The sequence below is a fragment of the Carya illinoinensis genome, chromosome 9, assembly GCF_018687715.1.
Source record: "Carya illinoinensis cultivar Pawnee chromosome 9, C.illinoinensisPawnee_v1, whole genome shotgun sequence".
NCBI lineage: Eukaryota > Viridiplantae > Streptophyta > Magnoliopsida > Fagales > Juglandaceae > Carya > Carya illinoinensis.
In genome coordinates, this window is record NC_056760.1 from 42,878,111 (window position 1) to 42,898,636 (window position 20,526).

Here is a 20,526-nt window from a genome sequence, read left to right on the forward strand (position 1 = left end):
TATTTGCTAATAACCATCGTGTAATAGGTTGGAGTACTTTACACACTTGGATACCAGTATAGGTATAGGTAGACACTCATACATGAATCTTTTTTTTTTTTTTTAATTAAATTAAGAGGTGGGGGTTACCAGTGTAATAGCCCTATCTAAACATGACCATAAGAGCCTATCCTTGTTGTGAAATATCCAATTTAAGCCATAACTACCATAATAAAGACGAAGCGTCACCACAATATTTTCAAAATATCCAGTTGGTCCAAATCTATCCCATAACCCAAAAATTAGCTTTACTACTATGTGAACCCTCTTAATCATACATTAACGAAATTAGGAAGTATCATACTGTTTTGAAATGAGGGAGAGCAACTCAATGCCGAATTATTCTCCTTTCAATGGTTTTTAACTCAGTTCAGAATGAATCGATTACAAAATCAGTCCACCAGTTTTTTCTTTTTTCTTTTGAGCTGATCGTTTGAATACTACAAATGAGAAAATTAGAATCACGATGCTGTCCAGGAGCTATCAAAGATGGAGATCCAATGAAAGAAGTGGATATGAATTAATGCAACCTTTCCAATGCTCCAAATTGTACATTATGGAAGGGTCAAATTCTACCAAACAGAATCCACTCATTATTTATATTTTAAAACCTACTTATCTATATCTTATCCCAAGTACCAAGTTCTACATAAAAAATAATAATAATAATAATAATAATAATAAACAAATACCTGCAAGTTTTCCAATGGAATTTGACATGCGCACAAAAGGTTAGTCAAGCACTCCAAATTTGGCTACAGCTATTCCCACACGAGCATACAGTTAGAACAAATTGTACACAGAAGAATCAACAGTACTAATAGATTTGTACTTGATGAATATTTTCACACCTCAATTGGGCTGTATTGAACACAAATAAATGGCCAATCTTTTATTGGCCCAATATTACAAGTAAAAAATGGCGTCATATGCCCCCAGACAAGCACTACATACAGTATTACAAAATTTTATCAACATACACTACGTATCAAGATTATGCCACTTCAACACAATTTACACCAGCCAAACGCATAAACGATTATACTCAGAATTCAGTTGGTAGAGCACTTTCACACTGAATCTCAGCCGTCATTCTTTAAAAAACACTCGACTCCATACTGATTTTCAGTAGAGCCGCTGAACACATCTTCAATGGGAGAGATGCAAACAAAGAAGGGGACAGGGAGGGGACTGCTGATGAGCGGAATATTATACATGACGTGGAGCAGGAAGAAAGAATGCACCAGAGAATAGAAATTTTCTATTAACTATAGGCGAGAGAATATAATCTCTCAAACCATTTAAGGTGATCAGCAAAGTAGCAAAATGCCGTAGTATCATACACCTAGCCTTTTCAAGCATCACTCCAATTATCCGAGTCATCATCTTCATCACTTCCGGCAAATGCCTATTTCAAGAGCCATAGTTTTAATATAGTGCACAAACACAAAATAAAAAAAAACAAAAAAAAAACACAGAGAGAGAGAGAGAGACCTGGCGTATTGTCTTTGCTTTCTCCAAGATGGCAGCAACCTTCAGATTGGTTCGAGGACCATGCATGTTGGGTCTTGTCACCACCGCTGGCTTCAAGTTGAAGGACTGACAAAGCAAACAAGCTCAATCCTCGGTTCATTTAATTGCACAAGGGATGAAAAGAAAGAGAGGGAAGGGTGTGATGTAAAATACATATAAAACATCAGTTGAATCTAACCTTCGTTCGTATCTGTTCTAGCAATGAATCTCTTTCATCTATCTTTTGTTCAATACGAGGCTGAACCCGTTCAGCTACCTTTCTCAACTGCAAAAGGTTTAATATCCATAAAGCAATTACTCTCTAATCAATAAATGAGCAACAAAAAATGTGGAAGATATGGATATCAGAAACTTCATTACCTTGCTCTTGTCATGAGCAGCAACAGCATCAATGAGAGGTTTTGGAGGACGAGAAAGCTTAGTTGCTAGATTTCCGTTTGGCTTTCCCACTTCAGCGCCTTCTACTAGGGGGGTTTCTCCATCTGAAGTCAATAAAGCATGCTGACGCTGTTCTGCTTCCACAGTTGGTGGTGGCATAGACATGTCAAAAGGATTTTGCAATTCTTCTTCTGAATAATAGTGCAGAGTGGGTTGAAGTTCTTTATCCACTGACCCTGTTTCTGGTCCTAATTGTTGGGAAGGCTCAATCGGTTTCTTTAGCGAAGATTCAGGATCATGTCCATGAGTTGTGTATTCAATGGTTGGCATTGGTGTGGATGGGATTGAACTAAGGTGAGCCTTCTCTCCATCCAAGGCAAGGAAACCATATTCAGGTCTCTCATTAGGCATTAAAGGTGATGTTAAAAATGGGGTTTGTGTTACCCCTAAAGAGAGGCAATTGGATTGACTATCTGCATCACTAGCTATCGTTGGCAGTTGCAAAGAGAAGGGGATCAGCCGAGCCAAATTGTCCACTGATTGTTCAGAAACTCGTTGGGATTTCTCATCTTCCACAGTCATGATGGGAAAATATGGGTTCTGATGCTGCAATGTCTGGGATGCTGAAAGTCCAAATTGAGCTTTCTCATCAGCAAATGGCTGTAAGGGCGGGAATGAATGCTGACTAGCTTCAATTGAATATCTTGGAGATGCTAAGGAAGCAATTTGGGTCTTTCCCATCCTCCATTGCATAGGAGGTAGAGGTGGCAATGGTGGCACCTCCTCAAGATTTATGTGAGCTGCCTGAGGTAGCAGGCCAAAGCTAGGAAGGGCAGACTCCAGTGGATCCATTGCTAGCTTAGAACCACCAAGTTCTGGGCCAGCTGACTGCACCAAGAATTCTGATTCTGAAGGTTGGCATGGAAGGTATTCTGAATGAGATTCAGGAGGATCAATGCACTTTTCTAAGTGATTTAAAGATTGTAATTGTTCACATCTTTCATGATCTGTGTGATTCTGAGATTGTATCTGCCCAGATTGAAGTCTTGAAGAGTTACAAGTTGCTTCATATTCGTGCAAACTTACCACATCAGCTTCAAATTGCAATGAATTCTCTTTAGGATCCCCTGGCCCTGGAAGGCCATCAATAGGTAAACACACCTCAGTTTCACCATTCTCTAGAAGATGACTTTGACGGGGAGAATTTGATTCCAAATGTTGATTGCCGGGTGCTGAATATGTTGGGGCTGGGGTGGCACCTTTGTAACACAAAGTATATTGGGTTTCTTTGGCCAGAGATGATTCATCATCACCAGCAACTGTTTTTAAATTGCAATGGTCAGAAGAGACTAATTTGCATGGCATATCTGCAGGAGAAACTTCCAGCAGATTCACTTTGTCTTGTCTCTCAGTTTCTGTAAGATTTTCTGGCTCCTTACAATCTGTGCCTTTCAGATGGGGATCGGGAAATTCAGAAAGAGATTCTAGCAATTTTATATGATCCCTGGAAGAAGAACCAGCTAGATCTGGACATGGATGAATGAAGTCATCCGAATCATTGTCTGCACCAGTAACGGCAGCAGCAGACAAAGACACATCTGCTATAATTTGTTCAGTTTCTATAGAATCCGAGTTTATATGATCCTCATGGCATGTGTAATTTGGAAAAGTATATGGAAGTTTGAGGGCAACAGCATCACCTCCCACTGCATCCACACAGCAGGTGGATGTACCTATTTCCTCACCATCTGCTGCCCTCGGAATCTTATCAATATCTGATTGCTCATCAGTATATGGATCTTCCAATTCTACAGAAGCAAGTTCAAGTTCTGGAACAATATTTGTTAAATCTGAGAGTTTCTGCTGCTCCAAGTTGTTTGACTTTTGAGTTTCCAACAGAGGAGTTGAGTTTTCCAAATTAATTCCATTTTCCATACGAGCATCATCAGGTTTGGAAACTAGTTTATATGACTCTATACCATCTGAAGAACAAATGGTCGGCATAACATCTGAAGGTACTTCTACTTCAGGCAAGAATGAGCAAAGTTGCTGCTTTTCAGTGGGCAAAACACTTAAATGTGTTGCGACAATCTTTCCATCGACCAAATTTTCAGAAAAATCTTCATCTGCGGATTCTGTTTGAAGCACTTCATTAGGAAAATGATCGGTTCCTTTATTTTCAGGAGTAATCCCTAAAACATCAGACAAATGCAGCAAAACATTAGAAACAGCATTTGGATCTTCACCATCCAGATGATTTTCAGCAGAACCCACAAAACGAATATCATTCAGAGTCTTGGAGGGACCATCAGAGCCAACAGCTTTATCATCAGCTCGATTAGCCCCATTTTCATCTGTGTATGATAACCTCAAACCAAACTTAATAGAATCAGAGGTTACTTCCTCTACTTCAGGACCCACTAAGACATCTAGTGGTGAGTGTACTCCATGATCTGAAGGCAGTAGGGTAGGACTGGAATCCGTAAGACATGAACTACATGATGCTTCTCCAAGATCAGGGGTCTTGTCTTCCTCAATGCCCGTATCATATGGCACCACAAGCTCATGAGATCTGGTTCCCTGAGACTCATCTGTTAGCCGGCTGGATGGCCTATCCACAACCTTAGCTGCACAAGGTTCTGAAGACAAGAATACTTTAGCTGCTTGATCACCGCCAGACGTTGCATTCTCAGCCAAACTGCTTAACGTATCAGAGTCGGAAAAACTGGATCTGTTACATTTGAATGAACTATTCCCATAATCTGATGCAGGGGAGTTTCCAAATGATTGAGAATCAGAAGAGTGAGCTTGGAACTCCAGATTTTCTTCATCTCCATCAGAAGTTCTCACACAGTTTTTGACAATCAAGAGGCCATTATTCTTAGTTCTATACTCATTTTCGGTTTCCATTTCTGAATCCATAGTGGTAAGAGCATCCATGTAATTGTCTATCTCACTGGTCAAATCTTCAGAATGGTATCCATCTGCACTGCCTATTGTTTTGAGTTTGCCATCAACTGCTAGTTCCTCTTCAAATGCTACCTTATGGAGAGTGGAAGAAGAAATATCATTCATATCACCATCAGCTGGTTCAGGCACCTTCATGATTTTTCCACCAATGACATCCCCATTAAACTTCTCCCTGAATGGTATTGAAACTACTTCCTTTTCATTAGGGGAGGAACATGCACTTCCCTTTCCTTGGGATGACTTCTTTGCAGGACTAACCATACTGATTTCAAGTATTTCAAGCCCTGGTTCACTAGAATTATCCAGTGTCAATTTCAAGGGTGAAGGGACAGAAATTTCATGAACAACCTTCTGCATTGGAGTGGAAGGCTCCAGGAATTTCTCCATGTAACTTTTCCCAGCTTTTGAGTCAAATGGAGATCCATTCAAATGCCTTCTCTTCAGTTTCACAAGGCGTGCAGGGTTACTATAACCATTCTCAACACGCTCCTCCAGAAACAACTGTTGCAATCTGCACTATTTGAAGGCAACTTAAGTCACAAATAAATCATCTATACTTAAATAATATGACATAAAATACCACAAGACAGCCAGAATACACCAATATGAGATCAGAGTCCTCACTTGGCATGTGACGGGGGTTGTACTTCAGGTGTTTCTCCATTTCTCCAGCGTGATCCTTTTTTCTACAGAAGTAAGATGAAATTATGTCTTAGAGCATCCACATTGGCTTCATGAAAGCCATCTTCAAAATTTGATGAAAAGTACAAGTTTTCCATAAATCTAAAATCTTCCTATCCATAATCCCACATTGGATTAGCCATTGGATTCATCAAAATAATAATATAATATTATTTTTTTAATAATAATATTTTTTTTTTCATATTTTGCAATTAAACCTTGTATATGTACATTTTGCCAACCATTCTTCTACATCCACACACACACACACTCAATTATATATATATATATGCTTGTTTAATAAACACTTCCAGCCACAAATTCATCCAAAGATTTCCATTGATAATAATGGAGCAGACGAAGATACAGATGAGGATAAGATGGAACAATCCATGAGTGCTGCATTTGTGGCTGCTGCCCACACGATGAAGCTGGCAGAAAATGGAGGAAGAAAACGGAAAGAAGGGAAAAGTTCTGAAAATCATAAGATAAAATTTGTCAAGTATGACCTTTGCCAAAACTCAGATTCAGTCAGAGCAAGGTCCACCATTGTCAGTAACGATTATTGATTTCCAGCTTTACCATTTATTTGCAATGTTAGAATGTTAATCAACTTCATGATAAAAATCTGTGCAATCACCATTTATATTTTGGCTTGGCAGATGAGACACTGATGCTTCAGGTTGCTGGAGATACAAACTAGTAGGTGATAAGCTGTCAGAGTCCCTTCAGAATCTGAGCTCGGACGAAAACGAAAGAAAGGTGGGGAGAAAGACTCGGGGAGGGAAAGGAGAGAGAAATGAAATAAAATAAACCAGTTGTGTATTAAAATTACAATAAAATATAAGGATGAAGGTGTAACAGTAGTCCTTCAAATTTGAAGGAAGTGGAAGAATCACTGTAGCTCAAAACTTGAGATAAAAGCCTTTACCGAATCCAATGCAGGTCAATTTCATCTATATTCATCAAATTTTGAAGATGCATTGGCTTTGGATGAAGCCAATGCCAGTGCTCTTAACATTGTAATTACACGAGCTCTTATTTCACAGTTATGAGTTTTACAACAGCAAAGAAGCAGCCAATATGTTGATCACAACACCAAAAAAAATCACCAGTGAAAAAAGAAGTTTCCTGGCCATACTGTCTTAATTAAGAAGAAACAATGATGGGTGGAACATAATCTTAGCCATTCATTTTTTTTATTTTATTATTATTATTTTTTTATAAGTACAAAATCGTAACCATTCTTTGCACAATATCAAGTGAATGTCAAACTTCCAAAAGGGAGTCTAAAGGTTGCATCTTAAAACTAACTTCTGAGGCCTCATCAAAAGCCCTATTACTCAAAACCAAAAAGCACTGCAAGTCAGCTAACTTTTTTATTTATTTATTTTTTATTATTGGTACTGCAAGTCAGCTAACTGAACAGAAACAATATGTGGATGGTTATTAGTTCTTTCCACTGAGGCAGGGAACTTCATGAGAAATCAGGGAAAGATTAGATTATGGAGCCATATGTAATACCGCAGATTTAATATAAGATGGTGACAAATGGGATCTCACATTGCTTGTGAGGGAAAATTTCTTACGACTTATAATGACTCTAACTAAGGGACTCCAACTCTAATCTTGATTAGTCCTTTTGAATTATAGACTCATATGTGTCTTGGACTTTCCTTGAGTCCTCATAAATGGCATATGAGCCAATCCCAACCATAAATAGAAGACTTGAGTTGTGCACCCACAACGAAATAGCTTGACAAGAATATTGGGGATTTAACCCAGATTTAAAATGATGTTGATTGGGATTCCATGTTGCTTGGAAGGAAGAAGTTCTTGCAATTTATGATGATTCTAAAAGAGACTCCAGTTGATCTTCACTTGTTCTTTTTTAACATAGGCTTAGATGTAGCTTCAGTCCTCCTTAGGCCGTGACACATAACCCCAAGCATGTTATAAATGGGAAAATAGCATAAGGATATTTAATGACTTCCTTGCTAAAGGTCCCAAGTAGATTACCCCAATCCATAGTGAATTTACATGGCAGCAAACAGATTGGCCTATAAAAAGTAAGGGTTGATGAAGGTAAAAAAGTGGAGAAAAAAAAAGCCTATTTTGTGTTGCATACAGGTAGACATCACCATGAGAAGTAGGGTGCCACATATAAAACAATCCACAAATTTCCACGAGAGACATTCATAATATGATGATCATCTTAGCACGGAAATACCTTCACTTTGCGGAATTTTTTTTCCCTTTGACCTTCTGTTTTTGCTGCTTCAAAGGATGTTGACTCCACTTTAAAGAATGATGGATCAGTATAACGCTTTAAGCAGGCTCCAGCCCCCGCAACATCAAACCTGTTAGAAGCCATCTGAACATCTTAAAATTTTAAATTTATAAAATGAACCCCTTGAACTTTCTGTTGCAACCATGAATAAAAAACTAAGTCAAAAAAAAAAAAAAAAAAAATTGGGCAACCATACTTGTCCAGCAGAAATAACCGGGGAGGGCCCCTGCATTCTTCATAAGAGTCCATCACAAAACGAGGTAAGTCACCCCGAGTTACCAGATTCTGTTCCGCATGCAGATTAGGGTGCCAATCAACACCTGCAACAGAACATGTATTTATCTATCATTGCACTTTGATCGTGCATTCTAGGAGTTAATCTTCTAAAACATGAGAATTCAGGGGTTTTCAAGACTCAAAACTCATTAAAATTTTTTGAAGAAACAAACTAGACAAATGCATGAAATGGTATGCTGTGACTGACTTAGAACATAAACAAATCTTTGGTCTGTTATAGGTCTTCATATTGCAGTATGATATGAGTCCTATCCTGATAACGTGAAATCATAATGCCTCTGTATGCATGCCTAATGATCAAACAAAAATCTACTTGCATTTTTACTTGCTCAAGTCCATTTCTTCTTTCAATCAAACTAACCAGGTTCCATCGACTCATCAAATGGACAATCTCCAGCATTCTAACACATATCCAACTGTATTGAACCATTTTACCATAAAGGAGGCCACGAAATTAATATTCTCCAGTAAAAAGGTAACTATAGAAGAACAGATATAGCTCTGCAGTTCAGAGACCTCTCTTCCAAAAGCAAACACCGATATTCTAGGACCTAAGATAGCCATTTAAAAAGCATATATCTGCCACTTTTCAGCAATCGCCATCTAGCGTATAACAGAACAATAGAACTAATAGTTTTGATACTCAAGAAATAGAGACAAACATGAATCAGTAACTTATTACTTAAGAAACATGTTTATGTTTGATTCATACTTGTAAGCATATAAACAAGCACAAACTTCAAACTGTTTATTATTATTATTATTATTATTATTATTATTATTATTATTATTATTATTATTATAATATGTAGAATGGGGGAAATCACTGCAAAAAGTTTCCAGGCCCTAATATTTGGCTTCAAAAGAATAATTTTAGAAGACAAAAAAAGTTATTGGCATCTATTTTCTGTCAATTTATTAACGTTTTACAACATCACAATAAGAGCAAGAAATAAGGTCCAACTAAATGTCAATAAAAGTAAACTCAAATCTCCTACAACTTTAGCAGGAACAAATTAAACAAAAGCAACTATTTGGCACAAAATCTAACCTGCATTTAAAAAGAATAATGAATGACTTGTTTGTGACAGACACGCCTTCTCAATTGAAGGAACTTCTGCCTCAAGCTGTTGAACACGAACCATAAGACCATGGCCTCTTGCAGCAGTTGCCATTACTTCCTCATGCAAGTCATGGAATATCTCAGCGGCAAACCTTTTAGCAACCACAGGAAAAACAAGTAACTACATGTAGCTATTATGTGAGAGCTTCAGATGGTAGTAAGAGAATCAAAACTAGGTCACAGGAAGATAAGGGTTTGAGTCACATAGGACAAATGAAAGTGCCCATCTTTATTTCAACTTAACAGCATCAATGACATTGTACACCAAACTCAAAGCATATTCACGGCTCCAATTATCATGAAATATCACAGATTCTTCAAGAATGACTTGATTTATCCATAAAATACCATACACAACAATCTTAAGGATATTGGTGATAAACCTTACGTATTGGATGTTTCATTAAACGCACCCCATGTACTTGGCCATGCCTATTTTTTAATAAACCTCTTACTTACTGATTAATTAATAAATAAACCTACATTATGTTGAAATGATTTTTGCAAAGCCATCTTGCAATGCAAACAAAATTTCCCATATATTCTAACTAAGAAACACCTTTGTTTCATCTCATTCAAGTTCATTTGCCAATTACAACAGCCTACCTCAAGCTCAATATTATAACGCTGTTACTCAACAATCTTAATAAATCAGAGTCAGCTCATGCCAATAAAAATAAAATAAAAAATAAAAAATAAAAAAAAATGGTACATGAAGATCAACCGAAACAACAGATTAGAAACTCAATTTTGCCAAAAGAAGCATTCTTTTGAGTTTAGCAGCAAATTCAAGAAACAAAAGAAATTTTCCGTCCATGAATCGAACCTCCATAGCCTTAGAGGATTCAACCTTAATTCCAAAAAAAAAAAAAAAAATCCCAATTCAACATCTAACTCAAATACTTGATGGAAAAATTCAAAATCTCAATCCTGATCATTTTCCATTCTGCTCACTTCCAAACTGCAATACTTAATCCTATTAAAGAATCGCAGATTATTAGAATAAATCAACAATCTCACACGGCGATGCTCTAGTATAAATAAAATAAATTAAATCACAAGTCACTCAGTTGCAATTTTAAGTTAGAAACTCAACAATCTCCATTCCATACGGTCAATCGAATCATAAGAATGAATCAAAATCAAAATTCCAAACAACCCTCCCCCCCCCCCCCCCCCCCCCCCCCCCCCGGGCCCCCCTTCCCGCGAAAAAAAACGACGCGCACTCGAATCACCAACACAGGAAAACATTCAGAAACCCCAAATTCAAAATCTAGTGGCCCAGCATTTCTTCCCATCACCGCAACTCACAGCCAAAACCACTTAAATATATATATATATATATATACACACACACACAACAGAAAAGAAGAACCGCAAGAACTAAAAGGAGAAAAAGGAATTCACTCGGCAAGGTCACCGAGCTGGCGCAAGACACCGACGAGGCCGGCCATGGCCACGCCTTCCAAGAGAGCCTCTGGATCATCTCTATCGGCCGCTCCGTAGAGCTCCGGATCCGCCAAGCTGTACTCGTCCCTTATCTGGTACCTCGTCAACGGCATTTCTACTGCTTCTTCTTCTTCTTCTTCGTCCCAAATTCAAAAACCCTAATACACAGGTATATGCATTTCCTCCTCGAGAGTAGCTTAGCGTTAGAGAAACCAGATTTTCTTCTTGGGGTTGAGGAAAAACGAGTTAATTAGTCGTCGAAAGAGTGAATGTGCTCGGTGCTCAGAGCATCGGAGACGTGAAGAGAGAGAGAGAGAGAGAGAGAGAGAGTATTTTCGAAACGGTGCGTATTTTAATATCTGAGAGATTGTGCCGGTTTATAATGCGCTCGTCTCGTCGTATTGGATCGTGTTATTTCTACTGTAATTTTTAATTTCTTATGTTTCTTACAACGGTTGCAATCGTGTGTTTCCGTGACCATTTGATACGAAAAAATCCTTCTTTCATCGTCCACAATTCAATTCAATTAAATAAATGCGATTTACGTAAAAAATTAATTTTTTAAATAATGAATTCTATTTAAAAATAGAATATGCAAAATTTTATACCTTAAAATTTTATTTAACATTACTCGTATCCATAATTTAATAGATAATAATACTTATATGTATACATAACATAAGAAGAATATGTGAATATAATATATAATATCTATTATTTTTTAGTAATCTTAAATAAAGTATTTAGAGTGTACAAATATTGCACATCCATTTAAAAGAATTTAGGGCCTATTGCTAAAATTCAGCATTTTTATATGAATTTTAAATTTGTCCACTCTTTTAAAGAAAATACACGAGATTTATATACTTTAAAATTATACAAATCATTTTTGATTATTTTCAATGTTGCAAAATGAATTTAAATTAAACTCAAAAATGATATTAATTTATATTAGATAAAAACACGTCTCATCCCACTTGGTTTGAAATATAATAAATTAAATAAGAAAATAAATAAATAACATTTCCCAAATCTTTTAAATAATAATCATAACCTAAATACATAAAGACAGGGCAACTTCATTTCCTCTAAAAATTTGCGGTTTAATTCTTATTTCATATGATCATTGTTTATTTGAAACATGTCACTTTATTTTGGATACATCAAAATAAGAAAAGCAAAGGTGGTCAACTATATCAAAGTTTGACTGGTTAGCATGGACCTGAAAGCAGGAGATCAGAGTCACGGGGCCAGGTCCCACACTCTTATTATTATTATTTTTTTAACTAGAGCACCGAACCCCACCGATTAACGAACGAAGCAATAAGTGTAGTTGATATAATAATTTGGGAGATATTGACCGTTGAGGAAACGTAAACGGTCGGGGTAGTGGGACCCAGTACAGTCTGACACGTTTTGGTTATTCGCTGTCATGGTCCACACGTGGTATGAATACGTCTTCTTGCATTTTCTATTTTTTTTTATCGAATACGTCTTTTTATCTGTTAAAAAAGAATTTTATTACGTATAAAATTACGTATTAATCTATATATTAATATTAATTATTTTATATTTAAAATTTAAATCAATATTATTTTTATATTAATGCATATATTAATATCTAATTATATTTATAATTAAATTTTTCTTTTTGAAAGGAGACGAGTATCACAATTAACGAGAATACGTACAGTGGAAAAGAGAGGAGCGGCGGAGGTAAATAGATTTGAGGTCAAAAATCATAAATACAAAGAAAAAGTAAAACCCCTCCTTGTCAAACCTTGAGCAAGAGCAAAAGCAAAACAGTATCAGTTAGAGCATTCACATCCCATTTCCTATAAAATTTCCTATAATTTAACTAAAAAGTACATTTCCTCAAATTTTTCCCTAAATTTTACTCATCTTTCAAAAACCTCCTACATCTCATTCCCTATATTTTCTCTATTCTATTAAAATAACATTTCTTTATTATTTCTTTATTACATTTTTCTCTCACCTCCTTTTAGAAACTTAACTACAAATATTTTTATCAATATAAAAATAGTTTGGGGACAAACAGTAAGTCCCCATATTTGGGGACCTACTGTAGCAACCCCATCCCTAAACCCCAAAATGGGGAATGGGATGGGGGGTGGTTTGGGATGAAATCCCTAAATATTTCCTCAAATTATAGGGAATTTGGTGTTTGGGGAACCGGATGGGGATGCTCTTAGAGCATCCACATCCCATTCCTTATCCTCATCCCTATAATTTAACTCAAAATCACATTTTCTCAAAATTTTCCCTAAATTTTATTCATCTTTCAAAAACCTCCTGCATCACATTCCCCATCCCTATCTCTATTCTATTAAATAATATTTTTTTATTACTTTTTTCTTTCACTTCTATTTACAAATTTAACTACTCAATATTTTTTCTTATTTTTTGAACTATTACTCTAGTAAATATTTTAAACAAAAATTTAAATTATTTTTTTTTTTGTGAATATGAGAATATTTTTAAAATTAATTTTTTTATATTTTTCGTAATTAATTAAATTATTTTTAAAACTATTATTTAAAACTATGATAAATATGAGTATGAGAGAAAGTGTAGATGATTGAAACCGGATGGGGATGCTCTTAGTAGCACAATTTTGATATATAACTTCTACCTCAGATATTATAAAGATAAAGAATAATGTTATAAATAGTCAGAGATTATGCTGACACAGCATAATTATTTAAAAAGGATAGAGTCTATTATTAAAAATTAATTTTTTTTATATGAATCTCATATTTACTCTTTTCTTTAAAAAGATTACGCAATATTTGTGTACTCCATAACTGCAAATATCACTTCTCTAAAAATAAATTTAAATGCAACCATAAATAATGCTCAATATAAAATAAGAATTGGAGTCATTGCACATGCCAGGAAAGGTAAAGTATTGATCACAATGAGGATGAACAAAAGCTTATTTCCTGACCTTCTCATTGCAAAAGCTTATGGGGCTCTCCAAGCTATCATTTTTTCTCTTGATTTGGAATTATAAAAAATTATAACTAGGGGGTTTCACTACAAGTGATTCAGACTATAAAAAAGGAAGAGGAATTGTGGACTAGTGCAGAGATGGTGATCGGTGATATTAAGCAAAAGCTCAAGAATCTCTCCCAATAGCTAGACTGTACCACATCAGAAGAGATCAGAGACTAATGTAGTAGCACATATTTTGGCTAAAAATGCTTTACATGTTTATGATGTAATTGTGGACATGGAAGATTGTCAAAACCCAAGGGCCTTTCGTACCCCTAAAAATATAGTTTCCCTAGCCCTAAAAAGTTTGAAAATCCCCCATGGGCCCTACAAATATCTAAGAGAATATACGTATAGGGGATTTTTCCCTAGAACTCAAAAATAGAATCCAGCTCTTAAAAATTGGATAGTTTCTTATTAAAATTTTATATGCAAAAGTTATAAAAGGAAAAGGTTGAGCTTTTAAAGTCAACAATGTATTCCTTTTTCTCCGGTCATTATCTTTTTGTCCCTTCAATCCATTTCTTGATAAAATGGTGACCTATTAGAGCCTCTCAATTCTTTTCCCTTCTCAACTTGCTTCCCCTTTTCTGTGGGGAAAAAAGCTCTCCCATGGTCGGCTGAAGCTTCTCCCTTCCTTCCCCTTCCACTCATCACAATTCGAGTAATCTCCTCTCTCTCTCTCTCTCTTCTTATATTCTCCCTTCTCGATCTCCTTACTTTTTCAGTTTTTCCTCCCATCATTTTCTTTGTTTTCTCAAATTTTCTTAACTTTTAGTGGCTAGATCTAGCAAATTAAAACTCCACCAACCATAACATTTACAAGTGCCCCACAAATAAAACCACTGCCTCCCAATGTTCCATGGACGTACGGTTGATTAAGCCGCTCTCATTCCACATGATAAGCGTGGCCGCCTCTATACACTGCCCCCACCTTTCTACTTTTTCATCCCTTTAAAGAGCTAACCTCCTCATTTGGGACTAGCTTTTCCCCATTTCTCCTCCCTAATTTTTATGTTTTATTTTATTTGATTTTTGTATTTTCTTTGCATGTTTTCTTCATGGTTGGAGGAGATCATATTAGTTACCTCAAATGTACAACCTCTAACTTGAGCTCACCACCGGTGTTGCTGCAATTTCAGCTAGGACGTACATCATTCCATCGACACGTGGGTCTCAAGCTCTATCACTTTCATTAACTTGTATCCGGCCCCTCCAAAGGCGCTCCAAGTACTCTCACATGCACCACTAGGTGTCTTTCTTGTTGGAAACTGTCTCCCCTTATCTGTGGCTGTGAAAGAGGAGATCCCGTACTCAAACATCTCGAAACAAAAAATCTTTATATTCATTGATCTATTATTGTTGGATCCTCTCACTCAATAGAGAATTCTATCCTCAAGATCATGACCTATTTCTCAACTTTAAACTCGAGAAATATGGGAATAGAACCGTTGGATTTAATTTTATTTTCATTTTTGTTTCTTTCCTTTTTAAAAAAATGCAGTACTGTAATGTTTACCAATAATATCCCTTTCTATTGTAGTTTCAATATTAGTTAATTTTTTTCACATTAGATAAAGTTTATCATTCATAACTAAAGTAACTTCATTATCGACACAAAAATGCATAAAATACGGCCATAAAAGAGGAGCAATTAATGTTACTTTTCTCTTAGTCACTGTCATTAATTTTCAGCTACACTTAATTACTGATCATGTAGTATACTTTAAATGGTTTTATATTCATTTACTTAATTGATATATGCTAGTTAAAATATATCATATAGTATACGTGATTAGAAGTAACAAAATGTAAGATAAAAATAATATTTTTCATAAAAGAGTAGTACTACATGGCTAATTTACCGCTGGCTGTTAGGGTGGATTCATTTTCCTGCACCAGCACATGATATTGGGTATCTACAGAACCAGAAAAGTTTACAACTGAGGTCATGATGGACTTTGTTTATGTTGTTACCATGATGATGATATACCTGAATTTATTCCCGTCTTGTTGATTTTGAAGAGAGAAGAAACAGAGGGTCAAAGGTTTGCCTGCTAGCTAGTTATTGGTAAGTTATAAAATAAAGTTTACGTCTTTTTAATTAGTTTAAACTTTTGAGATAAGTAATAATTTTTCATAATATCAAAGTTCTGAATTGAAATCTTGACTTTATATTCTCGATCTACTCTCATTAACATTTCACAGCTTAAAATAAAATAAAGTTTATCTCTTTTTATCAATTTAAACTTTTAAGATAAATGGTGATAATTTCATAGTTATAAGTGTTGTCAGTATTGGAGGTCTCCTACGTACCTACCTATCTTTTATAAAATTAGGCTGCGTATGGATGTTGAGATAAGTTGAGTTAAGTTGAATTGTGAATAATAATATTTTGTAAATTTTATTTAATTTTTTTATAAAAAATTGAAAAGGTAGTGGCCCATCAATATTAATTAATTTGAGATAAATTGAATTGAATTCAACTTTCAAAGACAGCCTTATTGTTTTTTTGTTGGTTGGCTCACTGTTTTTTTTTTTTTTGGAAGGACTAAATCATTTTTCTCTTTCTGCTTTGGGAAGCTATGTCTGTAATTTTATAACCGACCAAGGCTGATACTTAAGTTACATGGAATTGTGTTCTTGTCTCTATTCAATTGCAGGGATTGGCGGTTTGTGAGAGAGACGACCTTGGCAGGCAAGTCAACTATTTGCAATCATTATAAATTTAATATACATTAAATAATTGAAAAACAAATACCCCAAAAATAAAAAAGAATGTGGCATGCAAAGAATCGGGCTCCACACTTATGTTGTTTGTCTAGTGGCATCAAAGACGGTTTGTTAGATGGATGCACGTCATAGATCATCACTAATTATATATAATTATGTAAATTCATTAATTATATTATACACTACATGAGTGACAGGTACTACTGCATGTCATGCATTAATAATAGAGAAAAAAAAATGGTCATATGTAAAGAAATAATTACTTTAATTTATCTTAATTAGTAATTTATATGGAATTAAGTAGGCAGGCATCCTTAAAAAACCAGAAGTAATGATCATGTTGTGGATATATGATTAGTATAATATATAGGCATGCATAGGAGTGCGGATACAATCATGTAATCTTAGCTTTAAAGTTTTGGTTCATCGGTGGGGTGGTTTCAACCATAACACACTTGCTAAGATTATCAAAGCCAACAACAAACTAAATGGACAACGTGGGAACTAGTTAATGCGCGCAGGAATTAATCATGTACGTGTAAGAAATTCCACCATGAAAATGGAAATGATTCAAGATATATAGCAAAAAACTAGTTTTATTTGGATGCATAATTCACCATTAATGGGTGGTTTCGGTTGAATAAAGCAAAATTTTCTTTTTCCTCCTATTTTGAGGACCACCCATGGAGTTGCGTGTACAAGGATACAAGGAATGGCTCAGGAAGACTTTGAGGAATTGATAAATTAAACTTTAAAAAGAAAGGTCTTGATGAAGACTCTCAGTTATTTTTCAGGCTATGTGGCCCCCAACTGTACTAGTAGTTGGTGCCGACTGATCAGTCCATTAATTTCAGGATATATAGTTGTATGAACATCACACAAGCAATTAGAGGCCCGAGAATATTCAATCCACCACCTGGCTCAAACTCTGCCCAACAGCTTGCATGCTCGCTTGCACTGATCAATTTGTCTCCTTGTGTGTGTGTATATATATATATATATATGCTTAGCGGATCGGAGGCCCAAAAGGATGAGTTTGGGACGTCTCCGATTCATGATCGCCTTCGAATGCCACTAATATCAAATCTTGAATATTCAGCTCATAGCAAATTAACCATATATACTTAATTAATTCAAGGCTGAAATATGCTAGCTTAATTGTACCAACGCCAACAGAGCATGAGCAGAACCCAAGAAAAAAAGATCGAGCATGGATTAATAGATCACCTTTGATTGCACCACGGCATTCATGAGCCAGCAAGTGCCAAGTACTCCTGCATGCATGACCCATGAAGCATGATCATTGACCCGCCCAATCAGTTTTTGGCCCGACCCGATTTAGCCCGCAACCCAGAACCAGCATAGAATGACCCGTCCCGACCCACATTACATCTCATAGGCCATCCATAACATAAACAATAAACATGAATATAACGTCCATATATATATATGATCAATGGAAAATATTCCAATCCTTTTAAACAAATTCATGAACTAGAAATAAATAGTCCTCATACAAGAATCTTTAACAACAAATATAGAATGTATAGAACATAAGACTTAGGTCACTCCTCATCAACATAAATAAAGCTTGATTGGAGATCAAATTTTGGAAAAAAGGAAAAAGAAAATGAAAAAAAGATTATTAAATGATATAAAAATAAACATTATGAAAAAATTCAATAAATATGGAAGAAAGAAATATATTCATTACCTGATTCTGCCTCAAAACTTTCAACATTGTCTAACGAGGCACGAAGATCAATAGGTATTGGATCTTTTAACCAATTATGAGTACAAACAAGTGTCTCAACTATTCTTGGAGATAATGAACAACGAAATGGGTCAAGCACACGACCCCCTGCACTGAAGGCTGACTCAGAAGAAACAGTAAAAATAAGAATGACCATCACATCCCATGCAACTTTCGCCAAAATATGATACTTTATTTCATTGATCTTCTACCAATCAAAAATATCAAAATTTGAAGCTTGTGCCTCACAATCATGTTCCAAGTATTGGTCAATCTCTTATTTGTTTCTCAAATTACTTTCAATAATTTCTTGCTCATATTCAACTCAAAAACTTTGCTAAGAATCAGAATCAATCATACTACGATCAATAGAGGAATGCGGCTCAGAATATGAAAATCCACCTGAACTCCCATACATAATACTATACTCCACATACATGTCAATCATCAATTCTTTCACTTTTACAATTATTTCTTCAACTAAATTACCATCATATATATTTTTGAACAAAAAATGAAAAAGACTAAATTTGCATCTTGGATCAAGAGCAGCAGCAATGAATATCATCAAGTTAGTCTTTTCAATTGATCCCCAATATTTATTATACTTACTCTTCATGCGCATAGCTATAACTCTCAACACTGGATCATTAATTTGACTCATTTTTTATAAATGCGATTAGATGCCACAAACCTCTTGAAAATATGCATTAGATGTGACGTACAAAGAGCCAGAAAGTCTCACAGTAGTATCATAAAAAATCTTAAAAAATTTAACTATTATTTTAACTCTCACCCAATCACTAGAACTCGGGAGCTCAAGCCCACACTACGACAATAGCGAGAAAAATAACCATCATCATTCTCCAATCGCAAAAATGACTTTTGAAATGTTTTTGCAACTTCTAATATGAGATAAGTGGAGTTCCATCTGGTGGGAACATCAAGGCACACCAATTTTGAACAAGTGATTTTCTCATTCTCTATACATTTTTTGAATTTTTCCATTCTTGCAAGAGATGATCTAAACTACTTAACCGCACTGCGCACCCTTGTAATCGAATCATCACAATCTTTTAGCTCATCATTCACAATAAGGTTCATAATATGGGTGCAACACTTTATATAAATATACTTCTCCTCCAACAAATGACCTTCCACAAATCTTTTTAAGTAATCGATGGTAACATCGTTTGAGGAAGCATTGTCAACTGTAACAGTAAAAATCTTCTCAATACCCCAATCTAGTAGACGTGACTCTACATGCCTTACAATAGTGTCCCCTTTGTGATTAGGAATCAACCAAAAATTTATAATTTTTTTGTGTAATTTCCATTCACAGTCAATAAAAGTGTGTAGTAAAACACATATAATTGAAGTTCTGATTGGATGTCCAAGTGTTAGTAGTTAAACTGACCCACCTAATTGCCTTAATTACTTTCCTCAACTTCTCATTCTCTTTTTTAAATAGTTTAATACAAGCTCTCGCTGCAGTGGTTTGAGATGGCACTTGAAATTTTGGTTCTAGTGATATACATACCTTCCTAAATCATTGTCTTTCCACCACCTTAAACGGAGCCTCATCACAAATTATCATCTCTACAATTGCCATTCGTACATGTTCTGGATCAAACTTATGTGTAGTTTGTTGATCCCTAGGTCTAATTCTATCAGAGTTTTTTTTTTTTTTTTTACAAACACCAACATGATGCAACATACTTAATGTACCATGTTTTTTTGGGTGACAAGCATAAGTCTTGTGGAAGTAATTACACACCTCTTTTAGGTCACTTAATAAACGTCCATCTATTTTTGTGAAGTGTTCTCATACCGCTGATGGGTCCTTACTTGCCTTCCTTTTGGGAGGGAGTATGGTGTTACTACTACTAGACAAGTTAATCTTTGAAGCTAAAGGAGTAGTAATCTCATTGTCTCTTAAATTTGTAGGAGTGTCACTTGTGAAGGAATTCATGGTATGAACTGACATATAATAAAAGTATGAGAAAATAAGAATACCATACTGTTTTGAACAATGGAAATCCAATTTTTTCTAAATGTTAAAGAGAAACGAATAAAAAGACATAAAGCAAAGAAGAATGCAAAGTGGGTTGTAAATAAATGATTTGCTGCTCTATTCAACCTTGTTAATCACCTTTCAAATATTCCTGACTCCCGAGCAATATATAACAAGTGATAGGTATGTATATTTTTGTTGTTATGACAATTCAATCACTTTGTTCTGTTTTCCATAGCACTATTGGCATT

The 20,526-nt window shown here is 35.4% G+C and overlaps 1 protein-coding gene across 3 annotated transcripts; it reads right to left on the minus strand.

The window, feature by feature from the left end:
* Window positions 1-832: 832 nt before the first annotated feature.
* LOC122275289 (protein SCAR2) lies at window positions 833-11,126 on the minus strand. 3 transcript variants are annotated; one of them, XM_043084285.1, is made up of 9 exons: window positions 10,719-11,126; window positions 9,240-9,403; window positions 8,088-8,211; window positions 7,832-7,961; window positions 5,545-5,606; window positions 1,933-5,431; window positions 1,751-1,837; window positions 1,534-1,638; window positions 833-1,447 (listed from the first exon to the last, which is right to left on the minus strand). In XM_043084285.1, the coding sequence occupies exons 1-9, from the start codon at window positions 10,871-10,873 to the stop codon at window positions 1,394-1,396; spliced, it is 4,380 nt and encodes a 1,459-aa protein (XP_042940219.1). In that variant the 5' UTR covers window positions 10,874-11,126; the 3' UTR covers window positions 833-1,393. The 3 variants fall into 3 exon arrangements, with proteins under 3 accessions (XP_042940219.1, XP_042940220.1, XP_042940221.1); XM_043084286.1 differs by lacking the exon at window positions 10,719-11,126 and having other exon boundaries at window positions 8,088-8,233; window positions 9,240-9,260; XM_043084287.1 differs by lacking the exons at window positions 7,832-7,961; window positions 8,088-8,211; window positions 9,240-9,403; window positions 10,719-11,126 and having other exon boundaries at window positions 1,933-5,436; window positions 5,545-5,596.
* Between the last annotated feature and the right edge of the window lie 9,400 nt (window positions 11,127-20,526).

What these genes read in the sequence shown, in the direction of transcription:
- LOC122275289 (XM_043084285.1), bottom strand. Translation starts at nt 10,873, where the DNA reads ATGCCGTTGACGAGGTACCAGATAAGGGACGAGTACAGCTTGGCGGAT. An exon ending in CTGCTCATGACAAGAGCAAG is followed by an intron (nt 1,838 to 1,932) that starts GTAATGAAGTTT and finishes AACCTTTTGCAG; the next exon opens with TTGAGAAAGGTAGCTGAACG. An exon ending in TAGAACAGATACGAACGAAG is followed by an intron (nt 1,639 to 1,750) that starts GTTAGATTCAAC and finishes TTGCTTTGTCAG; the next exon opens with TCCTTCAACTTGAAGCCAGC.